The sequence below is a fragment of the Gallus gallus genome, chromosome 7, assembly GCF_016699485.2.
Source record: "Gallus gallus isolate bGalGal1 chromosome 7, bGalGal1.mat.broiler.GRCg7b, whole genome shotgun sequence".
NCBI classification, from domain to species: Eukaryota; Metazoa; Chordata; class Aves; order Galliformes; family Phasianidae; genus Gallus; species Gallus gallus.
In genome coordinates, this window is record NC_052538.1 from 14634639 (window position 1) to 14654022 (window position 19384).

General features: G+C 37.6%; 1 protein-coding gene across 7 annotated transcripts in view; it reads left to right on the forward strand.

Annotated features, from left to right (window-relative positions):
* Positions 1-19384, forward strand: part of SESTD1 (SEC14 and spectrin domain containing 1) — a 58333-nt gene that overhangs the window by 10039 nt on the left and 28910 nt on the right. For all 7 annotated transcript variants that reach the window (XM_040703815.2, XM_046943887.1, XM_015289563.4 and 4 more), the window contains 3 exons: positions 11066-11145; positions 16920-17028; positions 18730-18820. In XM_040703815.2, coding sequence (XP_040559749.1) covers positions 11091-11145; positions 16920-17028; positions 18730-18820 — 255 coding nt within the window. In that variant the 5' untranslated portion in view covers positions 11066-11090. The remainder of the gene's footprint in view (positions 1-11065; positions 11146-16919; positions 17029-18729; positions 18821-19384) is intronic.

Genomic DNA, 19384 nt, shown 5'->3' on the forward strand with positions numbered 1-19384 from the left:
GTAGACCAGACAAAAAAAGGTGTTGCATGAGTAAGATAAATTGATTTGATGTTAATGTGTTAATTATTTATGTGTTTCAACTTGAGAAAATAAATGACCATTCTTAAGGGAGAGAGTTGAGACTGACATAATACATAGATGAAAGGTGCATTGGCTTATCTGCTTTTAGGTGTTGTTGAACACTGTGGTTTCTAATCTGTATGCTCTGAATCATACCATAGAATCATAGAATGGCTTAAGTTGGTAGGGACCTCAAGGATTATCGAGCTCCAATCCCCCTGCTGCAGGCAGGTCTGCCAACCTCCAGATCTGGCATAGTGTTTGCTGGTTCTTTCATATGATATTCTAATTCAGCCCTAGAAAATAGTATTGGTGTGACATGTATGAATGTGTTATGCCTTTGCAAGATAAACCAGGTAGCGGTTTAGAGTTTGATTTTCATATTCTCTAAAGCATATGACCATTTATTCGTATATGGTAGTAGAATGTTGCATCTTTTACTGTGAGATGAGCAGTGCTGTGGTTACTGCAGGTGGTTGCTGTGGCTGATTTCATTGTGGTTTGGAGCTGAAATGTTCAAGATTTTTTCACATGAGCACAAAGACTGAAGACAGCTCTGCAAGTTGGGAGATTGATTTCTTTTCACGCGCAGTATCTCAAGGGCAGCACGGTTATTTTGTGTAGCAATGCATCTCTGTCCTTCTGACATATTTTGAAGTTTGAAAATGTGCTCTTTATGGCCCAGCTCTGGAATATTTCAGTTTTCTACTTTTTTTGTTTGGTTAAGATTAGCAAAGTTCTCAAATTGCTTATTTGTGATCCCTCTTGTGCAGGGATTTTAATTATTGTCTTCATTGTGTCTGATATATGTGCTCTGCAGTGGGTTGAGGGGTGTGCCACTACCATATGTATTACTTTTAAATACAGAGGCAATTGTTCAGAGTGGTTCAAAGCCCACACACAGTCTTTTCCTTGAACAGGGAATTTAATTTGTCAGGTATCAAACTCAAAGTTTGAGAGATATGTAAATAGTCTCACTGATAGTGATTTGTTTTGGGTCAGTTTTGTCCACCTTAAAAGGGTACATTTTTTTCCTGCTGTACTTCTGTGTTCCCCACTCGACTTTCTTTTCAAACAACTCCTTGGCCTCTTCCCCAGACTCTCTCTGGCTTTTAGTTGAGGAGAGTGTTTCTTTTTGTTTCTGTGCAATTATGGTGTCATACTGTCCTGAGAAATGATTCTGAGGGACTGAGCCACACGAACTTGCAACTGATGCCAAGTATGTGTATTGTTCTGAGGTTGTAGAACTAGATTGTTTTCTTATATAAATGTTATAAAAGGAACAAGAAGTTCTAATCTGGCACCCCAGAGGAAATCTATTTTTCGTTTGCTCTGAACTGCCAACAGTTACACTCATCAGTGCAGCTGTTTGTCCCTTGACTTCATCTTTTGATTTGGCTGCTTATGGAATTGTCCAGTCCCTTTCCTCCTACTGTCTGGTTAGTTTTATAAAGTACCAGAGGCGTAAGAGCTCCCTATGATCTTTCATCCTTAACCGGTTTTGGCCAATTCTTTAAAGTATTGGTGATAAGGGACTTATTTTGGCCAGTTCTTTCGTGCAAGTTTCTGACTGTTGTGGTGTGGTTTATTTTTTTTTTCCTTCAGTAGAGGAAGCCAGAGGAGGGAGGAGTATCTCACTTTATTCTATTATTCAGTACTGTTTTGCTAAGTTAAACTGAGATTGTTTCAGTTGCGAGGGTTTACAGTCTGATTTGTCTTGCTTCCACGTGATTTGCAACTAAGTACATTTTAAGAGCTGAACCTGTTTTTTATGGGTGTTAGGGAAGCGTCATGAGGAAGACAAAATGCTTGTGCTATGCTTTGAACATTGCATTTCAGTTGACCTACTGCATGTTCAAATAGCAAAGGGGTGTAAGAGGCCACCTCCCGTATTGCATCATTTTGCTTATGCTGTGGTCACTTGATGCTCTGAAGTGAGCTGGGACTCTTCCAAATGACTGCAGCTCCTTGCTGCTTTGGCTGCCTGTTGCGAGGGAGGCAGTGAGGTCGATCAGATTCTGCTGCTGCCTGTACTAACATCCTGAAAGGGAGGTTATGGAGTTCTATGGAAAGCCCTGTTGTTTACTACTCTCTGTAGGTGGGCAGAAGAGGTAATAAGGGATCCATCCAAAACCTGAGAGGCACTTTCTCTCCTGTGCTAGCTTAAAGAAGCCTGGGTACTGTTGTAATTTAGCATATACTGTATGTTTGGATAGGCCTGAGGCTGGAAAGGTTAGAAAACTGAAGTAAGCTGTAATTTCATATATCACATGTTGTGACATCATTACGAACTTCTGCTTTTCTGTGGGTTAGAGTTTGACTGCTGGCTGTGGGCTTGACCTTTGAATCCAGAGCAGTGCTGTTCCCTGGGAGCGTGCTAATTGCTGCAGCCCTGTGCTTGCCCTTGTGTGAGAAGCCTGGGGTGCAGGTATCCTGTGTTGTAACTGTGGGTTATTAGCTGTAGTGTTTCCGTGCTCTTCCTTCTCTTTTGCTCTGACATTTGCCGCAAGTCTGAAGAAAAGCTCTCATTCTGTGAAATGAATGGTTGACTAAGATCAAAGTTAAAACTTAAGAGTACAATGCCTTTTTCTTCTCGGGTAGCATAGCTGCTCTTATTCTCTTGTTTTCCATTTGCTTGCTCCCTATTCATTAGGTTGCTCATCACTTCTTTCGGCCTTCTTTCATTTATTTCATTGCTTTCAGAATATTGAGAGAGGGGGGAAAAAGCATGGGAATTGAATACTGAAGATGGATTAAATAGAGGAGGTAGTTATCCAAGACAGCACTTTCAAACACAATTGTTAGATGAATGACCATGTGTACAAGTTAGGACACATCCAGGTGAAAAAAAGGACAGGAGAAATTGAGTACTTTTTCCAAGCTTAAATTTGATGTGGCCGTGACAATATGCCTTTGGATGATAGCTTTGCACACTGTTCACAGAACTTTTAACCAAAAGCTGGACATGTTTTTCAAGCTACGTTCATCTGCTGTCGCAGTTCACAAGTTGCTGAGTTAAGAGTACTAATCACGCATGTTTAATAGAACTGACGTTGTATGGTTGCGTTTTGCAAGCAAACTTATATACTGATGAGCTCTCCTCAGTCCATAGCTTTTATTTTCTTAATCCTTTGGTATGAATTATCATTTTAAGGAATATCTGGAATATTTTCTTCGTGTGCAATTTGAAAATCAGGGACAATACAAAATTTGTGTGGTTTTTTAAAACTGTTTTGTTGAAGGGCTTCTAACACTTAAAGAAATGTTGCTCCTAATGTGTTGGTTATCTGCTTTTGAGTACCTAAGCTGATGTTCATCTGTCAGCTTTATTGTTACTTCGAATCTGTCCAGCTGAGCAACCTGGTTCCATTTGCTCTTTAATTAGAAACAAAGATAGCGAATGAATGTTTACAGCTTTTTTTTTCCTCCCCTTTCTGGGTTGGTTTAGTGTGCTTCTCAAATTCCCCTGGGGTGTCAGTGGTGGAGATCCTCTTGTGTTCTCTCTACCTCTATCCCATAACTTTAATGTAGCTTTAACGGAAGATAGAATAATGATCTGCTTAGATAACTGTGATAGTTAGCTTTTTCTTTGCCTCTTGCATATGGATTTTATTTTTGTGTGACATGGATGAAGTTGTTTTAAACTGATCCAGATCGTCTGGGCTAATGCTTTTTGGGGGTTGAAGTTAGTATCTGTGTGCTGGCTTCAGAGAACGAAGCTGTTAATTTTGAAGGCTTGCAATTCGAAAGTTGATTTTAAAAGTTCAAAACTTCGGCCTATATGATCAAGGCTTTTTCTTTTGTTTTACCCTCTCAGTATTTCAGAATGTCTATTGTTATTTGTGCTATTGTTTGTGTCTGGACTTGCAAGCTGCTACAGTTTTGAATGTAGCTGCCCATCTGCTCCTTGGCTATTTATAGGCAAATCTATGGAGCTCCTTATATTCTCTCAAGTCTTCAAAACATTAATGAATTAAACATCACGATGCTCTTGCAAAAAGGGAACTAATGCATAACATCTCCGTTTTACAGATGGAGAGATTGAATGAAGACTAAAAGGGATAAATGACTTGCTGAAAGCCATATGTATATTTCATAGCAGAACAAGGAATGGAAACCAGATCTTTTTTTTTTCGTTTTTCTGAGCTTTCATTTTGTGTTTAGCAGATCAGCTACTCTGTATTGCTGGATACATGATGAGAAAATAATGCAATTACTCATGTTCTGTAACTTGCAATAGGTACTTCTGAACAGACAAACTCATTTAAGGTTCTACTTTGTGCTGAGGTTTCAGACCTAACGGATTTGAGCAATTGGACTCCTCACAAGAAAGTCATTGAGGCCCTGGAGCACGTTGAGATAAGGGTAATGAAGTTGGTGAAGGATTGGGAGTGTGAGTCTTATGAGGAGTGGGCTGAGGAGAATGGAAGACTCAGGGGAGACTTTATTGCCCTCTACAACAACTTGAAAGGAGATTGTGGTGAGGCAGTGGTCAGCCTCTTCTCCCAGGTAACAGTGGTAGGATGAGAGGGATTGCTCTCAAGTTGCACCATGCAAAGTTCAAGTTGGATATTAGGAAAAACTCCAAAAGATCGGTGAGGTATTGGAACAGGCTGCCTGGGGAAGCTATTGATTTGCTGTCTCTGGAGAGGTTTACGGAAAGGGTAGGTTTAGTACTTAAGTACATGGTTTAGTGGGCAGCATTGGTTGTGGGTGGGCAGCTGGACTAGTTGATTTTAAAGGTATTTTGCAGCCTTAATGATTCTATGATTCTGTAATTGTGTGTGTAATTTTCCTGATCCTGAATTCATTTTGATTGCTAATGGTTTTTGACCAGTGGCTCCCACTGGATTGTCTAGAAAGAAAATGTTAATTGTGGTCAGGTTCTCTCTAGCATGTTCAGGGTATCTTACTTCCAGTCAACTAGCCAGTGCAAGCCTGTGGACTTCGTGTGCCTTCTTTAATAGGCTTCTGAAGTGATTTTAAACAGCATCTGGTTATTTCTTCTTATTTAATGTTATTGTATGAAACTGAAGATACATAGTAAAAAAAGCAGATGATATTCTTCATTCATCAGAAATGATGCATTTTAACTTTGATTTGCACACAGTTTTTATTTTGGGTGTTTTCTGTGGTTTTACTTCATGTTTTTTTTAAGTATTTTTAGAATTTCATATTGTCTTGGATAAAACAGTATGACTTTTGCCAGAGTTCAGAAATGATGCAGCCTGCCTAGTCATGATTTGATTTTGCATGGGAGTGCAGCCTGAAATATTTAATCTTCCAGTATTTCTGTGCAAATCTTCAAAAGAGCAAATACATTGCTGAAGATGAACACAGATGTATTGATTAAACCTGAAAGCCAAGGTCACTCTAAACGAGCTCAGTGGGTTCTTTGCTGTAGTTCTTTCATTTTTAGCGTGTTTCCTATATACAGAAATTTTATAATAGAGCCAATTAAAATACCACGTCTCAAGTAGATTGCAGGTGGGCATGCAGCACCCTGGATTGTTTCTGACCTTTAGCAAATGTATTTCATCTTTTTAACTTGTTTTGTATCTGTAACACTTCAGGTTATAAAGTTAGTCTCTGGTTTGAAAGTGATGAAATTCAGCCTCTTATAGTTCACTTTCTTCTCTTTAGTGTTCTTGTGGTTTTTTTTTTCCCCTCTATAGCTTTTTTTCTCTGTAAGTCCAAATACTTTTTTTTTTAATAGATGAGTAGATTCTGTGTTTGTTTCTTTCAGCTAGCCATTACGATGTTGAACATCACATCATTCTTTCCTGACTTTCCTTATTCTAAATTGAGAGCTTGATGGTCCGTTTAAGTCTGTCATCCAAACAAGTTAGTTAGTTACAGGACTAAGTATGCTTACATTGATAAGCAAAATCAAGTGTACCTTTTAAAAATACCCTTGAAAGCTGTCAGTAGAAAGTAGACACAGGATCTCTTAAGATTGTTTCTTTCAGGTAGAGAAATAGCATCTAGTTTCATTCATCCTGAGATTCTCTGGAGTGTTAAAGATAGGGAGAGGCAGTAAACCTTTCTTTAATCTTAAGGAGTTTTTTTTTTTTTTCTGGTGCATTCTGGCAGTGTGCTGAAGAGAGTTTTCTTCTGGATAGAGCATGTCAGAGCTCTCACAGAAGAGAGGTAATTGCAAACTTCAGGAGTTTCTGGAACAAAGGCGAGGTGTTTAAATTACAGTTCTGACTCACCTCCCTTCACTCCCAATGAACAGAATACTTCCTTTGGTTAGAGGAAATATGGAACAAAAGAACTATTTTGATCCGTGAACGCTGCCAATATTATGGCAGAAAACCATGTAGAACTTATTCAAGTTCAGTGCAATGATTGGTGTTTTTACTAACAGCAAAGAAACATGCTCACTGGAGTCAGTAAGTTGAGGTAACACTTTTATCTATGAAGGTGTAATGATTGTGAAGTGAGTGTGGAAGTTCACTTTCATTCTTGACTGTAACAAAATCCATTTGTAATAACTTTGAAATACAACTTATATAAAAAGGGAAAAATCCTTACAAGGTGTCTGTTCCACGTGTGAAAGAAAAAAATACTATCAAAGCTATTTAGCTACATGTGTGGTTTGGGTTGTAATGGAGAGACAAAAATGATTGCCTGAGTCATTCTTGAGTTTTGTGTTTTATGCAGTGGCCCACAATTTTTTGTCTGCAGCATACAGGAAGATTTAATAGGGTTCTTATCTGAGTAATTGTTCGAAATGCAAGCTGCATTGAGATGCAGTTTCCTGAAGGACAGAATTTCTGTTTGCTTCCTTCTATAGTGTGGGAAATGCGTTTTGTATGTGTAATTAACAAAAAAATCACTTCAGTAGGGAAATTTGGGCTAAGGGGTGGTAATGAACATTGTGACTCACCATGCGTTAGGGCAGGGAGGGAGGATAAAAAATTATGTTATTTCTGTTTCTTATTTAAAAAAAAATAATAGTGGGTTTTTTGTTGGCAATGAAGCTCATTGTTTCATCAAGAAAAGAGGAAAAACTACTGTATTTTACCTCGGGTGCTCTGTTTGAAGTTTAGTTCTTTTTCTTTTCTTTTTCCCCCCACTTCCCCTAGATCACTTACAATCTGGATTCCGTTAACTTTTTTTCCAAGGAAAAAGAGCTCTATTTGTGTACATGAATATAGGAGTACCCAGGCGGGGCTCCAGATCTCAATCTGAAGCCTTGTGCTTGGAATTAAAGAAAAAAATGAATTTGGGGCTTTTTTTCTGGGACCTGTCTTGAATTAGGTATTTTTGTGCAGAATTAGGTTTACCTTTTTCCTTGTATGAATTGATTTTTGTAAATATGTGAGATCACTTTTAAGAGGGAGGGGAAGGTAGGTGCAGGCATGGTAACTGCAATTAATGGAGACCTCAGGTTCCTCTCAGCTTTGCTGTTACCTTTTGGGTCCGGCATTTACTTCTCAGGAGTGGTCTGTAGGTTGTATTTACACCAGCTGTAGGACAATAGCAGCAGTCCGTGTGAGCAGAACTTGGTGCCTACTGTCTCCCTTCAATTTAGATTAAGAGGAGTCAAGGGCTGCACCTAAATCCAAAATGTTGCTTTCCTGATAAGCCTCATTCATGCTGAAGTTTTCTTTATATCGTAAATAAGGTGTTTGTGTGATGGAATGTCTTGATGGATGAACCCACTAGTACTCACAAAATGTGGTTCCTTGCAGGTTGGCATTGCAGGGCTTTCTCCAGGAGCTGTTCTCACTTTGGTGTCTTGCTTGGTTCCTTTGTGACCAATAAACCCTCCTGCTCTAAGGCCACCCTGGGCTTTCCCTTCTTTCACCTTGGGGCTTTGCCAGCACTGTGGTAACAGCTGAGCTCCCTCTGCTAGCACGGATAGCCTGCTGGTCTTCCTGCTGTGGCAGGGACCTGGGTTACTTGCCAGAAACTGATGCCAACAACACAATAGTGTTACAGATATTGTACCTTATATACATGTTAAACTGTGTAAATGTAACATTTATGTAAGTGTTCATTTGAGGAAGGTGCACCAAATTAAATATGGGGGGAGGTTAAAAACTGAACTTAATTAAAGAAATTAATTTCTTTAATTTGTTCAGTTTATTTTCCTGGAACTAATTGCCTTTAGGGAGACACTTGGTTCAAGACAAAGAGGAATTTAAAAAACAGCAACAACCAGAAAAAAACCCCAGCAATAACTACAACCCTCCTAAAAGCCATGAAACAACCTGCCAGCAGCCCTCTCCAAAAGCCCAACCCCCTAAGTTGGGCTGAATCAGAGTTTAGCTCACTTCTGAGTTTTATGGGAGTGGGAATATGTTTCTTCATAAACTTCAGTTAAGAGATTTTCACATGGAGATGTAAAAATAACCAATGCTAACCACAGTTTGGTTTTTTTCCTCCTTCAGACTGAAGGTGTAAGAGAAGGAAATGAAGTTAATCATGTAAGGATTATGAGCTAATTTCATATGTTCCTTAAAATAAGAAATGCTTAGGGGCTCTGGGTCTTACTTTATCCTTTTAGCTATAGCAAATAAGAACAACTTCCCCACTGGGTTGGTGATCATGAGTTACACAGTAGGAGTTAATATAAAATAACAATCACACTTTCAGTGCTGCCTCAGGGGGAGAATCTTAATAAAATAAAGGATTCATGGAGCTTCCTCCTTGACCAGCCTCTGTTTCTTTACCTGGGTCTCCTCTGTTTTTCATACTTGCTTAAAAGCTAAGGTAGTAAGTCTTCTGCAAGTAGTGTGCTGACATTCATCTAGTGGTTGACATAAATGTGTGACTTGTCTGGAGTTCAGCATGGGACTAGGGATGGACTACAAGTGCATTGATAACCATGTTGTATTGCTGTGCTTATTGACTCCTATGTATTAGGAGATAGTGAGTATTTTTTATTTTTATTAAAGAGAATGGGTGGTGGTTCTTCCAGGTTGAAAGTCTTTGCAGTGTGATAAACAAGTTCTATGGCCAAGTTGTTTGTTGTTGTGCTTACATATAGTATAATTATTTTGCTTGGTGTTGAGTGGTACCAAGTAAATGGCACAAGTACAGAAAGGAGCCTGACATTATTATACGGCAGCAATAGTATTATGTATGATAGCAATTCTAATCTGCAAATATAGATTCACATGCAGAAGTGTATGAAGTAGTAAATTGTCAGGGTTTGAACACCTGAAGAAAAGAAGGGGTCAGAGATAAATTTTCTCTGAACTGATCTCTATCTGCACTTACTTAGCACTCTGAATCACAACAAAACTCAGCAGAAGGTGGCTAGCAGTAGCCCAGTGTGTGCATATGTATATCTGTTATGTTGTTGAAATAAACCCCTTGACATGTCTTTTGCACATCTCCAGTGATTCTTGAAATCACATGTTTACATCACAAAAAAATCACAAAAAAAAATCACACTTGAAATCACAAGTTTAAGCTAATTTAAGCCATAATTTTTTGTGCGCTCATATTTTCACACTTAACGTGTAGTGTATATTAATTTTTTTCCTTAATTATTTTGTATCCTTTCAGCATCCTACAGAACTTCATTTTCTGAAAGATTTCTGTTCTTCTGCAGCTTGTCATTTGCCAGTGCTCAGGCTGCAGTTCTTGGAATGGCAATGGCTTTAGTCAGTCTGCGTCAATCATTCTTTTTATTTATGTAAACTCACTGCATTTGAGGTATCTGTGTCAGTATTATATCTTAATGTTCAGGTCTGGCTCCTGCTCTTTACTAAATTCTGCTGCTTAATTTACTCAGTTGTAATCTACCAAATGGTTTTTCATTTGCGTTCTATGCTTTCATTTCCTTGCTTTAATTATACTTTTTTTTTACCTGATTTTTATCATCTCTTACCTGTACCGGATCATTTCAAATGCCTCTCATAGAATGTTATCACTGAAACTTAGCATTTCGTGTGACTGTTTTGCAAGCAGTCATCAGTAGGAGTCACTTCTAATACATTTCCTCTCTATAATTCTTGATTGTATTTTGCAACAGTAGAAGTATATGTTTGCTTAAACACTTTGGGCTTTGTATCCAAAGGAGTAAACTAAGTACACCAGTTACCAACTTATGACCAGTAAAGGAAATGTTTCTCGAACTGCTTTGAACTACAAATTAATGTCAAAAGCTGAGTAACTGGCATGTCGTTTTTGTGACATTTACTAATAGGGCAAAAAAGTAGTTTTTGAGTATGAAACCAGTTTCTGGAGAAACAGGATGTTTGTTTTGGTGACTTTTCTTGTCTAACCTGAGGGGGTTGTCTCAACTCTTTCACAGTTGGGTTTTATCTGTTTTCTGATGGATTTTTCTCTTGAAAGTTTGTCTAATTGGGACAAATAATTGAATCTGAAAATTGCGATGCTGGTCTTGGTGCAGGAGGAATGGAAGGGTGTGAATGCCGAGACTCAGGTGAAGTTTGTTACCAGGAAAGCACTGTATGTGGTGCTGCAGGGTGTAGCAAAAATGTGACCTCAGGAATACTCGCGGGTGGATGCCAGTTGCTGCTTTGTACACCTGGAGGAAGCAGGAGGTTGCAGTGCTGACATCCTGTTCCTAGTCAATGAAACACTGATGTTTAATCATAATGAACTTCAATTTTTTACACAAAGTTGTACAAAGGAAGGAATCTGGGGACAAAAGGAGCTAAAAGCATTTCCATCTGTATGTTAGACTTGCTTATCTTGACTGTTAGATTTCTTTAATTGAAGATCTACTAATGGCAGGGTAGTGATATAAATGAAACAAAAGGTATTTAATGGTAATATTCCTGGTTATGTAAGATGGACTATGAAAATGTAGATGAGAGCACTAATTTTATTTACATGTTCTATTTTATGTCTGAATGACCAAGTATTGCAAGTGATTTGTTTTTCTTTTTAACAGTACTTCTGATTCTGTGTTTAGTACTTTCTTCAGAGGAACCCGAGTGTTTTGGCCAGAGTGCTTTCTAGTGAAACATCTTGATTTGTTACCCCTGCTTTAAAACTTCAACTTCTTGTGTTTCAGAGCTGTGAAAATTACCTGAAATAGAATGGAAGCGTCAGTAATATTACCCATTCTGAAGAAAAAATTGGCTTTTCTTTCAGGTACAGTTTCTATTTTCCTCAGTTGGTTTCTTTCTACATAATTTGGGTGGAATTTGTTTGCTTTCTTGTATTTACTCAATGTATGTAGCACAGGAATATTGCAGGTTAGCACTTTTATCGCATTTCAAAAGCATCTGTGAAACCTTTTTTTTTATCTAGTGGGCAACATGTTGTTGTTGGCATTTAGCACTTGTTTTCAATGTAGCCTGTGACTCAACTCCACGAAGTTGATGTCCTCAAGTTTCAGTCCAGAAGTAAAAGAATGACAATTTAGCAGGCATCCAATAACTCTTTTTGTTTTGAAAGTTGTTTTAGAAATGCACATAGTTAGTTTTAAGATTTCCTTCACCCTTGTCTTTTCTCCAACATAGAACTAGATGGCAATAATCAACATGTTGTTGTGGCTAATTTTGCTTCCAAGTAGTTAATGCAGACAAAGCTAGAATTAGTGTTTTTCTATTCATTCACACTTCTTGAATCATGGGATAATGTAATTCTCACCTCCCCAGGCCACAGAAAAAAAACAAAAGGGAATGCTTGGAAAGATGGATTTGAAGAGGGAAAGTAGTTAACTTGCAGGAAACTTCTCAATTTTAAAAATTGACAGATACTGCAATAACTAAGTATTCTTCTGTTTTAGTTCATTTTATCCCACCCCGATCACCTGAGGTGAAAATTCTTCCTTCTTGAATGCAGTTTATTTTGATTTGAATTTGCTTGCTGTCTGAGGAGATTTCAAATCAAACAACTCTTACTGAAAACAATAAATTGACATTGTAGCCTGTTAAAGTGGGCAGCTTCCTCAGTAGTAGTAACAGATGCATAAAATGGTTGGATGTTCAGCATTATGCAGCAGGGAAGTTCTCATTAACTAGAGTGCCTTTGCAGTTTGGCTGGTAAAGCTGCCTGATCCATTTTGAAATATAGATCATCTTAGTGAAAAGCAATTTACTGAGTGCCAGGTAAATGCTATCACCCTTTTTGAACTTTCATATTTCTAAATAGGTTTGACCTCTTTGGAATTGTGTAGTATTAACAGATACTTTAGTTTAATAAATGATAAAGATTCAGGCACTAGTTCTATTAAGCGTTCTTCAGTGTAAGTAAAGGAACTTCACAGACAAACTGCTTTCTCATGTCCCTTTTTAAGGCAATTTTATTTCCTTTAGTTTCATAAGTAAGACTACATTGAGTTAAAAACAATCATAAAAGTGGTGTTTTAGTAAACCATCTCCTGGTGTTGTTTGTATGATAAAGCTGCTTGTAATGTGCATACAAATAATGTCAGCCCTGTCTTTTTCTGGAAAAACAACCTAGTGGCTTTGGAATTCCTGTTGGTAGGTCATCACCAACGGCAGGAAAAAAAGGAGAGCTAATGACTCAGCAAAACAAACAAGAAACAAAAACCCAGCTCTGTTTGGTGCAAAACCAATTACAGTGTTTTTTAGTTTTCTTTGTTGCTTTCCTTAGCTGATGTATTTTTTTTTTTTTTTCTGGTTTGTAAACTATGTCACTTCTGAGTGAAGCTACACAACATGTTGATTTACCCAGATTCTTCTCAGGTTTAGCTAAGCTTAAGAACTCAGCTGAGGATAGTGCTTCTTTGTAAAACAAAGGAGACTTCAAGTTCATGGTGCTCATAATCAGAAACCACAATCTGCTTTGGGTTTCTCTCTAAACATTGTATTCTAACAGTGGTTAATATTTATGGAATCTCTAATATTTAGAACATTAAAAAAATCATAGAGCTAAAAGAGCAATTAGCTTTACCATTCAACTAAATGCTTTAGTGTGTTAATACTGGCAAATACTGCACTACATCTGTAACTAAAGTCCAGTTTCTCTTCCAGTATTTCCTTCGAAGATACAATTGTGTTAAAATGTTTTTTAGATGAATAAATATATAGCAGTTATCTTTTCTATAAACCATGGACTATCACTGTTCACTGAGCAAAATAATGAATTATAATTCCTACTGTGTCCTCAGTTTATGTTATGACAGGTTGGCAGAACATTTACTTGATCTATGTGAGCAGGAAGGCTGCACAAAAAACGCTGCACAGGCAGAATATAGTTGTTTGAATCTTTTCTGCTAATGTTTACAAGGTGCGGAGAGGAAAAAGCTTCAGTTACAGAAGATGACATGTCTTGAACCTGAATAATTCTGCTAATTATTGCAATGTCTGAAATGCCAAGACATAGAGTTTGGTTGTTTATTCTTTGGGTTCTGCAAATGCTATGTAGGTTGCTCTGGAAGTAATGCCTCCTATTTATTTCAATGGAAACTGCAAGAGAGAAATAGCACAGCAACACCATTTGGTAGAGCAAATTCTTAGCTATGAAATGCCAGTTTTGACATCACCACCACTGTTAGCTCTACTTTTTTGCCATGATGAATATGAGCCTGCATGCCACACTTGTAAAATTCTGCACCAATGGAGGTGACCTACTGTCACCACCGCTGAAACACTGCCTTACAGTGCTTCATATCCACTGTTTGGTTTTCTTAAATTTTCAGCAAGTGTCAGTGAAGGTCGCTGGTTGCCATTTTCTTTGAGGAATCCAGTGATGCACTTTTGCTCCATATATACTTCCATGTCAGAGACCATTCTGTCATACTCCCCCTCTGCTGCTATCTGCTGCATGGCAACAACATGTAACAGGATATTGGTGGGAAGGTTCAACCTGTACTGCCACACCACTGACATCTGCCTCTGACATCATAGGCGAACATAATAAAATAAGAGGCATTACTTTTGGAGCCCTCTTATTTAAATCTGGGTGTAAATGTGAGACTGTCTGAGTGCTTAGTATCTTCTGTGAGTAGACCTGAAGTGCCAGTTCTCAACCATGGTTTGTAAGTCCCTGTTCAACACTGGAGCCTTTCATGTCTGTACGACTGTTAATGGTTAACTTAATGTGTGGGCCTGGTGTTTGGCTCTCCTGTGTGAATCTGGGGGAAAAAATGGAGGAGTCCAAGTCTCTTTCATCTATGAATCATCTGTGGTAAGACTAACATGGTATAAATGCAAGAATAAGTTGTGTTTCTGCAAACACTCTCCCATCTATGTGCATCTCCTCCTAAATTAACAACCTTAAGCCTCCACTTCAGGATCACTCATGAGTTCTTGATGAGAAGGAGAGGGAGCATTAGATACCAGTCTTGCAAGTCCAGGGTGGCTGCTGTTGTTCCCGATTGAGCTTTGGATGCTGGAGTTTGAATTAAGGCCACTGTTGTGTTGTTCCCTTTAGAAATGCCATCATAACTTCTATTACTGCTTTTCCTGTCTTGGACTTGCTCTATTTGATCACCAACTTTTGTCCATTCTGTATTTTTAGTCTTTATTTATGGCAGTGTTTCCTTACGTTTTACTGTGGCCGCTTTTCTACCTGTTACGTATTCTTGAATTTAGCTGTTCTGAATTTTAGTTAAAACCAGTTTATTCTTTGAATCCTTAAAAACTGATGTCCTACTGCATCTGAATGCATTTTAAAAATACTTTTTGGATAGGGAAAGGCCAAATGATGCCTGACTGCTTGAGGGAAGGCTTAGTTCTTAATTTTATTATTTTTCTTGTTAAGTGGTGGTAGCTGAAAAGTCATTGTTCATGACTTCTTAAGTACTACTTTATGTCCTCAAAAATACTGCTTCCCTCTTAGTTGGATTTAATGAGGGTTCATGAAGCAGCGTAGCAAGTAGGGAGAAACTCTTTTGTTCACTTCCAGCAATTGGATGAGAACAAATCTCTAGTTCATAAAGGATTAAGCTTTTTTTTCTTCTTTCTTCTTTTCTGATCCCATTTTTCAGGCTTCTGCCTGAAAAGGTTTTCTTCCTGATACAGATAGGGATGGACAGTCTGTAAATAACTTTTGCTTTATACAGTGATTTACTGGATTCTGGAGAAAGGACAAACAGGTAGATCCTTTCTCACCATTTGTTAATGCTTCTGTTAAGAAATAATTATTAAACATTAAAATCTGTTTTCTGTTTTTCGAACAACTCCTCCCCTCCCTTTTCTTTTCCCCTTCACCTACAAAACAAACAACAAAATAAACCCACTACAGGAAAAAAAGAGAAACGCAACTGTTAGAATAGACCACCTAAGCAGTAGTTTTGAAGATGTGCAATTTGCTTACCTGCATACCAGTGGATCTTTAATACTATTAGGGGAATTGGGATAGCTTTGGAAGCAAGGGAAAAAGCTATTGCAATTAAGATGCCAACATATGTTGTGTAAAAAAAAAACCTGTATTTTCCATTATTTTGCCTGCATCTCTAATGTTTTGGGAGGAATTCTTCTCAAATTATGTCGGCATAGGTGTATGCATCTGTAAGCATTGCTGTGCTGTTCTTGTGTGCTTTGTGTTACTGCTCCACAGCTGTTGTTATTCTTTAAGAAGCTGTGTTCTCTGTCCCTGACTTGCAGGGAAGTTAAACTGTGAGGTAATGGGTTTAACCACATGAACAGCACTTATAAAACAGTTTGAGAATATTTTTTTCCTCAGATAACAGATTCAAAGGCAGAGAGGGGAAAAACAAACCTGTTAATTTTACTCAAAATAGTGAATATATGACTTAGGTAAGAGCTTCTCCAAACTCTGTGGAAAGATCTCGTACAGCTATCTTTGCCCCTTTACTGACTTTAATTCTCCAGTGAGTTAATAGCCAGTTAGGGATAAGCTTTTTGATCTCTTCTGCATTCAGAAGCTCAGCAGTGATGCCCCTTTGCAAGGTACGGTGAACATGGGTGAGTCCCCTGCGCACCTGAGTGGCCCCCTTCACACTAACAGATTTTCTGGGTGACCCTTCTGAGAGAATAGAAGCATGTATCAGGGCACAGTGTCAGTATTTATTTTCTGTGTGATCTTGATATATTCAGTTTGTCTTCAGTTCCTGTTGAAACTATAAGGGGAGAAAAAGCTTCTCTAAATCCATTTTTCTTGCTGGTTGATAGCCATGTGACTCAAAGGTCAATCCTTTAGAGGAAAGACTCATAGAGAAAACTTCAGCTCTTTGAATATCTTTTTTTTTTAAACTACTTCCCAGAAACTTTCTGGATTGTCTGTGTAATCAAGAAAATGACATAAACCACAGATGTAGATGTTCTACTTCAATGCAGTACATCTGCCTAACACTTGATTTTAATTGAAGTGAAAATGTGTGGCCAGCACTTGTCATGTTTTTGTTTCTGTTGATGCCTGTGTAAAATGCACACGAAGATTAAAGCAAATGGCTTGCAAGTATTTCTTAATTGTGAGGTTACTGTTATGTGCCTGTAAATAGGTCAGGAAATCCATGGGTTTGATGCATGGATTATCAACTGAAAGCAGCCCATGTGGTACAAGACTTTGCTTTGTATAAGGGATGTTTCCAGCAGGTCTGCTGAACTCACTTTCCTTGGAAACTTACTGGGTTTCTGACTGACTGGTTGTATAGATTATCTAGTAAATGCTTTAAATGAAAATGTAATCTACATGTGCGAAAATAATGCTTCTGGAAAACTGGAATTGAGACAATGTTTATGTTGGGACTACTAGATGAAAGGCTATGACCAATGCGGATGTGGTCTGTGCTCTGAAGCTTTGGTGATGCTTTAAATATCAATGTGGTGAGTGGATCCTCACATCTAACAGGAGGAACATCATGAGTAGTTTCCACAGCAACTTTAAATATTAGTTTTATGATGTGTTTTGAGACCATGTGACTACAAAGTATTTCTTTTACTTTAAAGCCTTTGCATTAACTTTCTAATGACTTTTTCATGCCCAAATAGGAGGGAAGGACAGAAGAAGTGGTCTCATTCTGACAATTCCATTATGCCTTGAGCAGACAAGTATGGATGAGCTGAGTGTCACGCTGGACTACCTGCTCAGCATCCCAAGGTGATTTCAAAGGCATTTGGCTCTCAGGGCTGCTTGCTTCCTCTAGTCCTAGAAAGGGTCGTTTATTGTTTTGCATTGACATCAAATAGAAACTTATGTAACTGATTGTTCAAAAAGTTATACAGTCTGATTTAGTTAGAAGCATAAACGTTCAAATAAACCTGGAGGTCTACTAAGGCTTGCCTTAGTAAATCCTTTTATTCTGTATATCTAGCTTTGTGTTTTTCTATTTGTTTTATATATTTGTGTTAAGTATTTCTTCACTCCTTTCATGGAATATATTTATTTCTTTTAATGTCAGTGTGCTTAAATTGCTATGTAAATTAATGAGCCACTCTAATGAAATTCTTAATCTTACAAAAGTAGCATTACAGTTTACAAATTTACCCAAAGAAAATAAGGCTTCCTCCTCTTTATACTTTTCTGTATGCGTATTCTTTGTAACCTGTAGACCTTAATCGTAGAGAGTTTTAAATAGTCTTATTGAAGTTATCCAGCTTAGTTAAGTGTTCAAAGTTAAAATACCACCTAAGTGTGCTGAATTAAAACTTGAATATTTTGTCTTCCAGACCTTATTGTAAGATATTTTTGGTGAAGTTCTGCTTACGTGGCCCTACAAACTTATAGTGACAGTATGGGGTCTGTTTTTTTTTTTTTTAAGATCCAGAGGTTGATCTTTTAATGTTGCTTTCAGTATATCTAGAAAGGAATGAGGTCCTTCAGCTAAATGTTTGTTTGTATCCCTCTCAGTATGTATTTTGGAAATAAACATTCAGTGCCATAACCAAAGAATGTTTAGTGCAGTTTACTTGTTGGAATCTACAAATGCATTAAGAACATAACTATGTGATCCAACTTCTTTTTGTAGTTAAGATCATTTGGAGGAAAAAAAACTCTGGTTAGGGAAAGAGAAGCAAGCAATAAATTCAGTTCACTTACAAGTAAAGCATCGATGTGTATGTGTATATTGAACAGCATTTAAGTTGTGGAAACTTTAGAGTTTTCCAAACAGCTTGCAAAGTGTTGGAAATCTCAAACTGTCATCCATGCAAGTCATCTCATTGACTTAAGAACTTGGCCACATTTATGGAACAGATGCAGGCGTTGTTGCTCTTGCAAGCGTTAATTATTCCTCAGTCTCACCCTGGTGTATGTTTTTTACATATATTAGTGTAAAAATAACTGACTGAAAGTTCAATGAAAACATTCTATACAAACTGGGAGTCTGCTTGAATGCATAGAGTACAAAGTTTAGTGTTCCCACTTCTAATATTTTGTTTGTCGATTATGTGGAAAAAAAAATGACCTTTATGGTGGCAGTATGGAAAGATTATTGTTGTTTTTGTTTGCACGTTATGAAATTCATCTTGTTTGACTTAAGCACTTGCATTTTACACTCAGGAAAGTCATTCTACCATATTTGAAAAGGAGGAATATGGGAAGGGATGTTGCCTGAAACCTTGATTTCTGTCTAAGAAACATGACTTTTACTTTTTTACCCTAAGTATAAGCTAACCTGACATGCCTAACTTGGAATTCAATTGAGCATGCCTTACATGGTAGCAATGTTTTGAAACTTACATTATGGCGTGTACAAAAAATTACATAGCTGTATTTTTCAGTAGATTTAAAGCCAGAGTCATTGCAATATAGTACTTGTTGATGAATTATACCTTTGTTCTAAGTGCTTTTCCTTTTTAGTGAGAAGTGCAAAGCAAGAGGATTTACTGTGATAGTGGATGGCAGAAAATCTCAGTGGAACGTGGTGAAGACAGTTGTGTTAATGCTACAGGTAAATCTATGTTATACATTGATAGTTGACAGATTTGTTCTGTAGATGTGAACCCAATATCTGCGTTACTTTAGGGGCATTAATTTCTTCACTGAGAGACAGTTTATGGGCTTTTAATATCACAAAATCTTTTCTTTGACAAAGAAACAATGGAAGAATGGATGTTATGCTTCCCTCAAATGAGGGTCAAATTCCTTACTTGTTCAACACATGAGATTGTAACCTGTCTCCTAAAACAGAGTTTTAGTTGAAAAAATACAGAATTATGCTCCTAGCATCAACTATGAGTAGTAAGCATATAAGCAGAGGACACTGATAGTGCAGATGAGTAGGCTTTGATGTATTATGCAGTACCAATTAGCTTCCTTTGGAATTGACTATTCATTTTGTTGCATTACAATAGTCCTAGTCACAAGCTAGGTTGTGGATGCTACTTGAAGTAGGGAGGAAAAAAGTGTTAATTCCCAATTAAGGTTGCTTTTAATGATTTCTTATCTTTTCAGAATAATGAGGTTCTGATAAAGATATATGATAAAGTTTTATTTCTGGTAAGGAGTATGGTCT